This window comes from Parus major, chromosome 1 (genome assembly GCF_001522545.3).
Source record: "Parus major isolate Abel chromosome 1, Parus_major1.1, whole genome shotgun sequence".
Taxonomy (NCBI): Eukaryota; Metazoa; Chordata; class Aves; order Passeriformes; family Paridae; genus Parus; species Parus major.
Window position 1 is genome coordinate 104,698,944 of NC_031768.1, and position 13,271 is coordinate 104,712,214.

Sequence of the window (13,271 nt, forward strand, 5' to 3'; positions counted from 1 at the left end):
CGCTGTCCATGGGAATGTGGAGGAGTTGAGGATCAGAGCTTTTTTATAGGGTTAGGCTAGAAAACTGGCAGTCCAATAATAAAAATGTAGATAATTTTAGAAAAACTGCCATGTCTATGAGTGTGTAGAACAATAGCTGTATTCACACACTATGCCCCTTTGCAGATTTTCAGTATATTTCATACCTAAAATGAGATTATTTTGTTTTACTGATTAACAAAGCAAACAAAAAACAGCTACTACACAAAGCTTGAAAGTGTCACATCCAAATTACCATGTGCATTGTGTGTTTTGTAACAGCTGTGGTTAGCAAATGGACACAGCAATGTGAAAAATAGAAATTAAAAGTTCTCTTAAAACATCCATAGTCTCACGGACCATGACACTGAAAACAAAAAGTGCTCTATATATGGTTTTATATGTCTCTACATAGACAATAGAATATGTGGCACAAAACCCTTGGTCCCTGAAATTAATGGCACACGTGTTAAATTTTTAGCATCTAAGTATCATCCATCCTTTGATATGTGTAGCTCTAGTTGCGTTTTTATGTTTCAGCTTGTTCTCACATATTTTGTGGAAAGTGTCTATAAGTGATTGTTTAAAAATGTCCTCAGTTATAGAGTTTCATTTTCTTACATCTTCATTAAGTATTTTATCTGCAGTACCTCTTTTCATACATCACCAATAACTGTTGCTGAGCATCTTTGCTCTCCATTCTCTATGATGTCCTATCACACTTTGTTCAGAAAATGTCTTCTCAGAGGAAATTCAGTTCTAGCCTTCCCTTGCTGTTATCTGGGCTCCCTCACATCTGTCTGCATCAGGTCGAGTCTGTTTGGAAAATAACAATTTTATGTGTGCTTTTGGCAAGCAGAATCAAACTCTGTCACTCTCTGTTGCACTTATCACACTTTCTGCCTGTCAGACCTCCGCAGACCTCTTTGGTTTCTTTTCTTGTATCTGAAGAGTGCAAGGGTTTTTGTTATTATAGCCTGCCACTTCTCTGACATTCAAAGGTTTGGTAACTGCAGCATCACAAAATAATCCATTGTTCTTGGGCTTTGTGGTGCAGCATGCTGCTGAATTCCAGGATTCATTCATTGTACTCATGACCTGTTTTTGCAGGACATTTTTAATATTTGACACCACCATTAGTTAATTAGCCTATCAATTAGCCAATAAGCAGGTCATTATTGATTTACTACTTAACAATTTTAAACACAGAAATGTTTTCTAGGACACAGATTTTTAAAAGGCTACTGTACTGCTACACATTTCATGTGCATTTACAGAAATTCAGCTCTGCTAACTGAGTATAGTCAGGGCCATGATGCATCCCTCCACACGTGTCTTCATGTCTCTGAAAATCAGTTCTCTGCAGATTCTCACAAGTTCACTGGGCTTTTTTTTTTTTTTTTTTTTCCCAACATATAGCTTTTACTAAAAAGCACATTTCAGGTACTTTGAGATGGGGGTGGTGCCTGTACTATCTCAGAACAACACACTGTGTCCACACAGCACCATGCAATGCCATGCAGCAGCTCAGGTCCCAAAAGCTCTCTGGTAGCTATGCCCTGTTCCTGGAGCAAAGTATCTGCTGCTGGCTCTTCCCTTTGCCTTTGCCTTTGCCTCCTGCTTAAGATTTATTCTTCCTTCTCTATTTTGCTCTTTGTATTTCAATTAGGTCAAGATTTCTGTGCTTCTTCCATGTGGTTTTTCTGGTATCTGGTTTTCTGACTGCATTTTTATGGTGTTGTTATCACCTTCCTCTCCTGCAGTGGTGGTAATCCATAGTTAGAAGGTACCATGGGGCCAACACTGGTCTAGCAACTGATTCAGTGCTAAATCTAAGCATATTTGCTCTCCTCCTGAATCTTCATTATTTCTAACCTTTTAAAAAAGTTACTTTAATCCACTAGAGTGAACTATTTTTGATCAGCTATTTTCAGGCCATTAAAACTGCTCATTTATTTTAAGGTTATGATTCACAAAATTACATGTTGCCAGTCTTGTCCAGAATAGCTCTTGAAGTTCTTGAAGGTCTGACTTTAGCCATATCTACTGCGACTTACATATGTGTAGTCCAAAACTAAGACTTGGTTTGGCAAATATCAAACTAGATACCGATTTGTAACAAGACAAGTAAAACAAAAATAACAAATCCAGCCATACTCAATTTGATCACAGGAAAAAAGAAAACATTAATTTTCAAATGAATTTACTGTGGAGCTTTTGCATTTGTGGAGAATATGTATTGTTCTGTTTACTGGAGCAAAGCTACATGGAGCAAGCTACAGATGAGATTCCACCAAGCTCTGATAGTGCTCTGTTGTACCAAACCCTGTCAGATAAACTTTGGGGTTTGTATTGTGAAAGGACACAGTAAGTGGGTCTTTAAGCTTTAGATGAGTATTGCTCTTCTGTACCAAGCTCTGTCAAATGAATTTTGGGTTTCCTGTTGAGAAAGGACGTATTAAGTGGGTCTTTAAGCTTTAGATGAACGAGGAATATCAAATGTGCACCACTCACTGGCCCCCTACATTTGTTTTTAGGTTCAATGGTAAATGGCTGGGGTTCTGCGTCTGATGAGGACCGTAACTTTTCTAGTCATAGATCTAGTGTAGGTAGCTCCTCAGACGACTCCATCTTTACCAGCGGCACTTTTGCACAAGCACTGGTTGCAGCAGCAGATAAAGCTGGGTTTAGGCTGGATGGAACCAGCCTGACAAGAACAGGTTTGTAGACTCCAAGTTGATGCTTTCTGCATGAAGGGTGTCTCTGCCTATCCTTCTCTCAGTGAAACCGAGTCTCACACTTGTCTAACATGCATGGGATAAGGTGGATGGAGATACTTTTATCGGTATATTTTCAATGAAACCTTGCGTTATGTTTCACTTTTAGTGATTTGAAGTAGTGAATAGCACAAGCTTTTAATCTGCACCTTTGGTCTGCTGCAGTTCCCCTCAGTGCTGACTCTGCTCTACATTTACTGACATATGCTCATTTAATATTTCGGTGAAGAGGTTACTAATTCTGCCTTGCAGCCTTTGATAATTTCACTTTCTGAAAAATCTCCTCACAATCATTCACATTTCCAGTGATGAACATTGCATTTAAACTGTTATCTCCATCCCTGCTCTTCTCTTGCATTTCATCTTGCAAAAGTGTGTTTTTCTGTGAAGTTTTTCTGAGCATGGGGTGAATTGATGTGCTTTGATTGTTAACAATACAAACTGTTTAAAGCTTAATTAATAGCTGATTTTAAAAATCCTTAATTAAATAAGTTAATATATTTTGATAACATTTAATTTTGGTTATGTCAACTGAATCAGCCAAGTAAAATGTAACACAGGTAAAGTGGATATTACATTTGAAAACAGCCAATCTTCTGAAACTAATTAATGAAAACTAAATTTATCATAGTTCTTATTTTTAAAGCTCCATATGTTTCATTTCTGTTTAAAAATATAAAGAAATATTATCTTTATTCTGGTAATAAAAGAATACATTTGCATTTTTTTAGTCTTGTCAAAATAGCAACAATAACTAATTATTTAAATCCACAAATCTAATAGCAGAGTGTGAACTTGGGTCATATTTTTTGTTATGCTTCCTCAACTAATTCTGGATGACAGATCCCATAATATTCCTATTATTTAAACTTTTTAGACTATTTCTCCGTGAAGTCTATGAAGTTTGTCCTTCAGTAAAATGTGAGCATTTAAGAGAAAATCTCACATGTTGGGGCTGCAAACTGTAGGCTTTCTGTATGCAATAACTTCATGGCAAAGTCTGCCTTTAAGGAACATTAGGAATAAAGGAAAGAGTTGGTGGCAAAGCCTTAAGCCCAGCTTTTTTCAAATCACTGGGACTTTTACCACCGGCTTTGGTCAGACATAGTCATCCTTAAAAGATTATTTCACCATAGCTGAAGCCCTCAGTTGTTTCCTTCTATTAAGGGAAATTGAGCAAATCTGACATATGACTTAAAAAAACCCAAAAAACAAAAACAAAAAACCTCAAAACACAGACAAAAAAAAAAACCAAAACAAGAAAACTCATGTAGACCTTCACTTATCTAGTAGGGACACATCTGGCCAAACTATAACTTAAAATATACTGTTTTCTTTGAGGAGTCTCCCAGATTCTGAATTAAAAGAGCAAATATTTTCCAACCTTTTTTTTTTTTTGGTGTTGTTTGCTCTAGTAAAAGTTAATGCAAACATTCACCAAAATTACTTCACTTGTATTGAACCTCTGAGAAGTGCAGTTTCCACCACAAACACGCTCGTAACACAAGTAAATGGACACACAAACACAGACACTTTAGAATAAATATGATTTTTTTTTTTATTGTAGTTATGTGAATGTAAACTAGAAGGAAAGGATGGGAGCCCCCTTGTCAGCTGCATTTTTCTAGCTTGATTAGGTCACAAATTCACTTACAGTGAGTGTGTGTAATTCCTCAGGCAGATCTTTAGAACATAGGGGTACAAAAAGGGATCCAGCGGTTGTGGTACTCGATGATTATTGCTCTCTTAATGATCCAGCAGGCAAAATGGAAATAAAATAAAAACCCACATGTAAACAAACAGCCTGCTTTTCCTCTTTTTCCTTTTACTCAGGAAATAGAAGTGCTGCCCCTGCTCGCTGCGGTGTCATTGGGATGTGTCACCTGGCAGGGCAGGGTGGCTGGGTCAGACACCCCAGAGCGCAGCACGGTGTCTGGCAGTGCAGAAGCAGCAGTGTTATCCTGCTCATTGCTCTGGAGGGAGCCTGAAGGTCCTGACTCTTTATTCCTCTGCAGTCTGGACAGTTATTTCCACCCATTTAGAACAGCTGTGAAATACTCTCAGCGGTAGATAGTAAAGGAGATGTCCAGCTTGATAGCCTCACGTGGGACTGTTTGATTGCCGAGTATGAGAGGAGCTGGTGAATCCAGATGCAATGTGTCTCTCCTGCCAGACACTTTGATTCCAGTTTCCAGAAGCCATCATGTGATTTGCCATGAAGTTCAAACAGCTTTCCTTTTTAACACCCTTGGGAAATTAAATCAAGAATTAGTGGATTCATCCTTGTCTCCACTTAAACACACTAAATCTGCTGCAGAAAGTCTGACACTGCTCAGCAGTTCTTACTGGAAGGGCTGCATACAAATACAAGATGCTGTAACCAGTTATTAAGTGCACTGAAAAATGTGATAGGGGCACATCATTTGTGTTTGCCCCATGTATGATTTAGGTGCTATTTACTTTGCCTCATTTTTGTGAAGGGATAAAGGAGAATGTGTCTATTTATTTTTAAAACCAACATTCTGAATGAACAATCACATCTCTTTAGTCAAAAGAATAAGTGTGAAGAATCTGTGTCCTCCACTCACTAGTTACACTTGCATGTTGTGAGTTTATTTTTGCAAAACATCTGTGCAGCATGCTGTGAGCTGGGATGAAATTTCAGGCTCACATCTGAGTATCTTTGCATTAGGAGTCTTTTTTATTTTTATTTTTAAATGAAATTTTAATATTTTGTCTGTGTTCATCTGCTGTGTTATCCTTATCCATGGAACAAGGGCTTGATCACTTGTCTTTGTCTGGCTGCAGCTGTGCCAGCTATAGAGGTTAATGTTCCCAAATGCTTATTCCTTGCTTTCTCCCAGCTCCAGAATTAGCTGCTCGGGCGGGCATTCTGTAACCCAATTTTGGTTAAAATGAGCTAGGTTAGCAAAGGCATTGTTTTCAGACTATATAAATTCAATTGGGCTTTTTTTTTTTTTTTTTTTTTTTTTTTTTTTTTTTTTTTTTTTTTAATGTAGAGGAGGGTTAGGGAACATCCAAATGAAGACTTCAAAAGTGGCAACCTCCAATTGCTGGCAGAAGTGTGCAGCTGGGGACAAGCCTGCCTGAGAGCAGTGCCCTCCTCAGGCTGCACAACAGTCAGGAGGTAGACAACCAAGCTATGAAATCTCTGAAGTCCAGTAGTGAAATATTGTCCTAACATGTGTGCTTTAATGTGAAACAACATGTTAGAGAGAATATGGCTACTTTTCCACTTTGCCTTCTTGGTGCTGAGAGTATTTCAAATCAGATGCTGAGCTGCATATTACTCCCTGTTAGGCTTTCCTAGATCAGATTGGATGTGACAGCATGTTGGAAGAAAGCACATCTGTTGGAAGGTTTTACTAGCCCACTGCAAGGTAAACCATGATCTAAGTTAACCAGAGGATAAAAAGACCTCCTTTTTACCATGGGCCCAGTTGACCAGAAAAATACCAATCACCCATTTTGCCTCTTTCTGTCATCTCTTACACCATTTGGGGCCTAAAGCAGCATTGAAAGAGCAGAAGTTCAGATGGCTTAAGCATTTTCCACTGCAGATAGCATTAAAATATGTAATTACCAATTCTAAATGAATTGAGAGGTTAACATCTCCGAAATTTTGCAGGAAAAACATACACATGAACAAAAGAAAGTCAAAGATGGTGATTTTTAGTTTTCATCCATTATCATTAAATATTAAGTCTAGTTAACAGAATAAAAAATATCAGAATAAGGGGAAGTTAATGTAATAAATGAGCTGTGCTCTTTAAATTCCAAGGCTTTTAAATTCTTCTCTATAGAACAGCATCAAAGATATTTCTTTAAAGAAACCATATAGCTTTAATAGTGTGTATATATATACACAACAGATATAAAAAGATATATACATAAATCTGACGTCACAAGATATATTTTTAAAAAACAAAAGTACTAAAAATTAACTGGAAAATTTTAGCTTTTAAATATACCCCCATTTTTATTTCTTGAGAAAAGAGAGCCCTTAAGTACACAGTGCTGCAATGCTACATAGCTTGCAAAATCAGATATGTTTATCTTGCTGGAGTTACTCCAGATATACAGTGCATATGGGAGCCCCTAAAATGAGAATCTGGCTCAGAAAACATGAAAGTGGAAGGCAGGAGGAGATAAATTTGATATGATTGCAGAACTGTTTTCCCTCCCTGCTCAAGGCTGAGGAGTTGTTATGACACATCTGTTCAGCACACAGAGCAGGTAGGAGTTATATGGCATACAGTAGTTTTATCGCAACAGATGGAATAATTTTAATTATAAAAGTTAAAGACAAAAGAATGCCAAGTTTCTCTACTTCACTTGTTGTGGTGTGTCTTAAAGCAGTTGTTATCAGCAGGAACCTTGAGGGGACACTTGCCTGCCTCTGAGAATTAGACCTGATTTAATGTTTTGGAGCAGACATTAATAGAACAGCCCATTTCAAGGCAATAACATTTTTTCATCTGGTTCCTCTCTTCTTTTTTTTTTTTTTTTTTTTTTTTTTTCCCTTCTTTAGGCAAAGCATATTCTTCCTCTCAGAGACCTCGGCCAGGCAGTCCTTTTTCTACTGACAGCAACACCAGTGCAGCTGTCAGTCAGGGTCAGAGGCCGAGGCCCACGAAAAAACACAAGGGCGGACGTTTGGAGCAGCCCTCTTTGCCTCATCGCCGGGAGGGAATCACGGACGGTGAGTGCTGGGGGAGGAAAACCTGCAACAGACAGCTGTGCATGGCAGGAGAAGGCAGAGCCATCTCTTCAGGAATGTAGGTTACAGTCAATTCCTGCTTTGGTGGAGCTGGTCCCCAGGTTGCCACGCGAGCAGTGTTGTAGCTCCAGCAGCGTGGGGCTTGAGTGAGTGTTCAGGGAGCCTTTCCCCATTTCTGCTCTGAATATGTCCTCATCCCCTAGGATTTCTCAGATCTTGATATAAATCTTACCCCAAAATGACTGCATTGCACAAGTTGACATTGAAAAATGGCCTGTGGATAATTGTACATTTTATGAAAGTAGCCACCACTGGCAGTAGCTGTATGTCATGAATTCCTAAGGAGAAGCAGAGAGCTGCTCCCACAGGACTTGTTCGGTTTGTGCTGGTTTTGACAGACACCCAACAGCTACAGAAACATGTGCCATGTTTTCCCATGATTCTGCCTCACCTCTTGTCTGTGCTGCTTCAGTCCTGACATCCACTGACCTCAGTGACTGTGTCTCCCTCTTTTACATCTCCACTTTCTCTTATGACTACTTCCCATCTGGAAATTTCAGGCATATCTGTTCTGCTCTTCTAAACGATAAGATCAGCTGTCTTTCATTTTCTTTGTCTACCCTTCTTGAGTCTGGCAAAAGACACAGTTAGTGCCTGTTTTTGAGGAAGACTGGATAGGAAGGTGGCCAGCTGGCTACCTTCCCCTCATTTCTTCTGATCCCTGGCCTTGCACCTGTAGGTGTTGAAATGATCAGTGTTCACCAAAGGTGTTATTGTTACATCTCCTGCTCTATGGCTCATTCTCACTGTGGTATTATTTGTGGAAAAGCTTAAAGTGGCTTAGATTCTGCTCCTATGGATCCAAGTTTCTTTAAACACTAATTCCCTGCCCTTGTGGATATAATGCAGAGGCCTCTCTATTACACAAATCCATTGAATAGATGTGTCTGTGAGAACAGTAACTGGAACATGATGGATCTCACTTCTATGCTGGCCATACTCTTTCTGTACATGTTTTGTTAACCCTTCTGAGTGCCATATCCTGTCACCCTGAACTGTGAGCGTCTTAGGTGACAAATTCTGTGTACATGTGAGTTTGTAGTGCACTCAGTATGGTGGACACTAATCCTTCTGCTTCTGAATGCTGTTGCTACAGAAGTGACTTACAGTCGTGTGGGTACCAGAAAATTAATGAGGATCCAGTTCAGGTCATGAGGTAGATGGAAGTGAGGCTCCTCAGGGAGTGACTCCATCATAAAATTTCACATTGTTTTAAATTAGTGAAAGAGATCCAATTTTAAGATTCTTTTTAAAGAGGAAACTCCTATTGCCTTTTCTTTATCCTTTATAAAATACTAATCTTATTGGAGTTTCTTTCATACATTTCAATCAGAATATCAATGATATACTATTTCCTTCAACCTCTCAGGCATGGGCAGTAACCATAAGAGCTTTTGGATGCCATTAGATTAATATTTGTCTTTTATAAACCTAGCTAAAGTCCTTGCTATATGTTGCAAAAATTTATAGTGTCCTGGAGCAATAGAAAAACTGTTCCCTTCCTGTATTAACACAGGAACAAACAAACAAACACAAATGGTACAGTTTTCCGCTTCAACTCCTACTGAATATGAGTCATTAAAGTGTAATGTCAAATCTGAGTCATAGTTAAATTTGAAAAAGATCATTTGTCAATTAAGGAAGCTAAAAGTTGCTGCTGCCACCTGCATCTATGTAAACAATTGGATTTGGGAATCTCTGGTCTGCAAAATTAAAAATGGTAACTGGGTGATTTCTGTGGAATATTGCAATGAACTTTGCAAAGACAGACAATGCCACTGGGCTTAAGCTGTAGCTAGAAGGAGCAAGTAAGAGAGCCTCAGATAGGTCCAGCAATTCCAAGCTATAATCCAGGCCAGTCCATTCAGCCCTGGGCCATCCTGATTTCTGTGAAAAGCATCACTATACATTTTCTCTGTTTTTTCAGATGTCTCAAATCCATTCCCTTATAGCTGCTTCCTCTTGGATTTGTCTTGTGAGAATATACTTGGTTTGCCAGTTGTTTTCAAATTCCCCAGTTGGATGAGTCCTGGTATCCTGTATTTAAGTCTCATCACATACCGGATGTCTGTCATTTTCAATTCTCATTGACCAAGAAAGCTCCAGATTTCTCTGCCCATTCCCATACACATCCTAAGTGCTTCCTCCTTGTTAACTGTAACCATGTGGGACAGTGGAAAAGACTGTAATATGTGTAATATTTAACACATAGCACACACATCACAGACCATGTAAGCATTTGAGGGTTCAACTTCATGCTTAGTTTTGACAGCAATCCACAGAAATCCCCTAAAACCCTGCTTCTTCATTTCCTTCAGCTGCAGGTCAGAATCCTCTAGAGACTGACTCTAGATGGAGTCTTCATATTTCTCTCGCTGTACAACTTGTTTTTTCACTTCCACATCCTGGAAGACCATGGAGACAACAGCAAATCTACTCAGGAAATTTATGTTATGAATCCCTCAGATGATCAAAACCTTCATTCTAAGCTCACAGTCCACCATAAAAAACAGAACAAACAAACAAAAAAAATACAAGAAATGTTTTAGTGTTAATGCTCAAGGAATAATTTGTTTTCCAAGAAACAATGTAGTCATGAATTGCAAAACAGTGGAATCTGTCATACAGTTTGCAGCATCATAACTGTCTGACTGAAGTTGAAAGCCTTTCCTTAACTGAGCACAATATGCAAAAAAATCAAAGAGGAGGCAGAAGGGAAATATGCTTAGGGTTTGAAAAAGCAAACTGGAACATAAGACTTATATTACCATGCCTTGCTACTAACTTCCTACTGTGTATTAAAAATAACTTTTAATGTCAAGAAAATACTTACCTTCTGATGCTAGAAAGTGTTTCAGAGGCTTATTAAATGTCACAGTAATTATCACCCCTAGGAGAAGAAATCACTGACACAGATAGAAAGGTGTGTCCTTATAGTTGTAGGTTCTTGCTGCTTTTTCTAGTTAATGATGAGAGGCTGTGCCAAACCTTGACTGGTGCCTGAATCATTTAGCCGATGCTCTGCCTTCTAAAGAAGGGCTCAAGTAACCCCAGACTGAATATCCATCTCCCCCTAACCAGGTACTCTGATGTCCTACAGCTCCTCAATCACAATCCCTCCATTACTAAATCAATAAGACCATCATCTCCCCACCAATGCACTTAAGAATTGCCTTACAGGTTTGATAATCCTGCCATTAGAGGCTTCAAAATGAAAGTCTGGATGACTTCCTACTGACCTAGAAAGCTACTAGCTCAGTGCAGGCTTTCAGGTATTTTCCCTACCACCTGAATGATAAATGGAATTTGGATGGAAGTAGGGTGAATCAGTGTTACCACTCTGGGTATCCTCACTGAAAATCCCACTGAAGTCCCTACATTTCTAAATTCAGAACTTCTCTGAAGGGGTTGACATGATGGAATGATTGATACGACTGCATTCATGTGGTAATAAGTCTTCCTGTAAGGATGTGAGACTTCTAACTCAGCTGACATTTGTTACCCCTTTAACAGGGGTAGGAAAGCCAAGAAAGAGCAAGACTATTCTCAGTGGTGTTGGAGGAAGACACTCATAATTCCAGATACATGGGATCTTCCTATCAACCCAGGCAAGAGAGCAGGAATTATTTAGTTATCTACTAAGGCACAAGATTTACAATATAGAGCAAATCAAAAGCAACATTTTCAAATGAAATTCTCTTCCAGCTGCTTTTATTAAAAAGGACAGGTAGGTGTTACTGCAGCTGCCAACCTGAGTAAGGAGGTGAAGAAGCAGTTTAGTCAGGTGATGTTTGGCTACAATTAGTAACTGCTCTTACAGATCTTCTCAAACATGTTTAACACAGGTCAGTAAGTTTGTATTCAGGCCAGAGTCAGTTTATGTTAATTCCAAAGTACCTGTGGCTCTTCTAGAATTCTGTGAAGCTTCATTACAAGATAAATTTTATTTTTCACTTCAAATCTTCCACAGGTTTCGAGCATCCAAGGAAATTTACCAACATTGTGTTTCATTTCACTTCTATGCATAAGTCAGTCTTTATGATTATTTTGTGGATGGATAAAAGCAATAATCTGGTTAACAGAAGATCAGCACTATAACTCTACAGTAATTCCAGGAGTTGCAGCCAGCTCTAGAAAATGCAGTATAGTTTAAGCACAAGCCTTCTTTCCTTTTAAGTATCTAATTAATAACAACTATTAGACACCAATTTCTGAAGTAGGATAGTCTGTTTAAATTTTAATACTGCAATAATTTAAAAAAAAAATTTTCTGTGCTACTACTTGAAAATTTTGCTTATATTGAACGGTAAATATTTTATCCGGGAAAATTGTATAGTTGGATGTCATGTTATGGCTGTGTTTATGGGAGTCAATGCATCTCCACAAAGTGCTTATAAATCACAACTTCAGTAATTCCTATTTCAGGTTGCATAAGCAGATGCCAGTGTTGTGGTTCTGTACATTAACTGGTTATGATCGCAATAAAATCAATTATAAGAAATGCCATTTTGGAAGCCAGCACTATAAAGCAATTTTAACATTGGCAAGCTCCCATACCCTCCTGCTTCCACCTACAGTAACTCAAGTATAGTCATTGTCATGAAAGGTCGCATCTATATTCATAACGAAAAATTTCTCAAATAAATTAGTGCTGAACATAAAGCATACACCAAGCTCACTGACAGATTATTAAAAGGCTGCTCTCGCCAGAGGGTGCTTATCTTAATCTGGGGCACAGCACTTCAGCTGTGAGCAGGGAACAGGAGCATCACTGGATACAACTTTTTTCTCTTGCAAACACAAATAACCTGCACATGCTCATTTCTCTGCAAGAGACAGTGTTCACTGGAATGACATCTCGGCAACTTTGGAAGCGTTTCTGCTCCATAGGTGAGGTATAAGTATCACCTCTAACAGCAAAGACATGAAAGAAAATTCTGTGTAGCATTATATAAAACAATATATAAAGCTGGATTAGAGACTTTGAAATAAACTCCCTCCAAAGGCCTCCTGACCAATTTATAAAATGAATTTCAGTTACAAACATCAGACTTCCCTGCAGGCAAAACAGAGGTTTACTTTTCCATGCCTGTTACTGAGCCAAGTTCAATTCCTTGATAAACCTTCACAATACAGTGAGATAGAAAGGACTAGAAAACAGATCAGACACAAATCTACTCTAAGGTAACACAGGTTTTTGTTAAGTTGGCTGCAGAGATTTATTTAGGCTATCCATTGCCCTGAAACAGAATTATCAAAAAGTGTTCCTTGTATAAAATGTGTATATGATAGAGAAGAATTTTCATTATGATACTAAAGGTGCTTCCATTTTCTGATTTTTTTTTTCTTTTAAATAATCTAGGCTATTGTGAGTCTATCATAGAGTTTACATGAAAAAATTGCATTTAGAATTAGAATTATACTGAGTCTATAGTTACCTTGGGTCATGGACTAATAAAAAAGTTCACTTTTGCCCCCACAAATATGTTTGGAATGTTGACCTTCAATTCTACAAGCATCTTAATAGTCCAAGTCACAAACTTGAAAAGAACAGAAGTTGTTAGAGGCCAGGCAAGTACCTTTCTGTCAGCTGAAATTTATTTGGTTATATTTGCAAGACTGCTAAACTAGAGTGGCCATTCTCTAGTCTCTGAAGAGTCTAGCTCTTCATTTCA

At 38.4% G+C, this 13,271-nt stretch overlaps 1 protein-coding gene across 9 annotated transcripts in view; it reads left to right on the forward strand.

Annotated features, from left to right (window-relative positions):
* The window catches only part of ROBO2 (roundabout guidance receptor 2), an 867,116-nt gene that overhangs the window by 840,621 nt on the left and 13,224 nt on the right, over nt 1-13,271 (forward strand). For 8 of the 9 annotated variants that reach the window (XM_015636755.3, XM_033518494.1, XM_015636762.3 and 5 more), the window contains one exon: nt 7,348-7,518. In XM_015636755.3, coding sequence (XP_015492241.1) covers nt 7,348-7,518 — 171 coding nt within the window. Of the gene's footprint in view, nt 1-2,555; nt 2,739-7,347; nt 7,519-13,271 lie in introns of all 9 variants that reach the window. The other variant, XM_015636747.3, reaches the window with a different exon arrangement.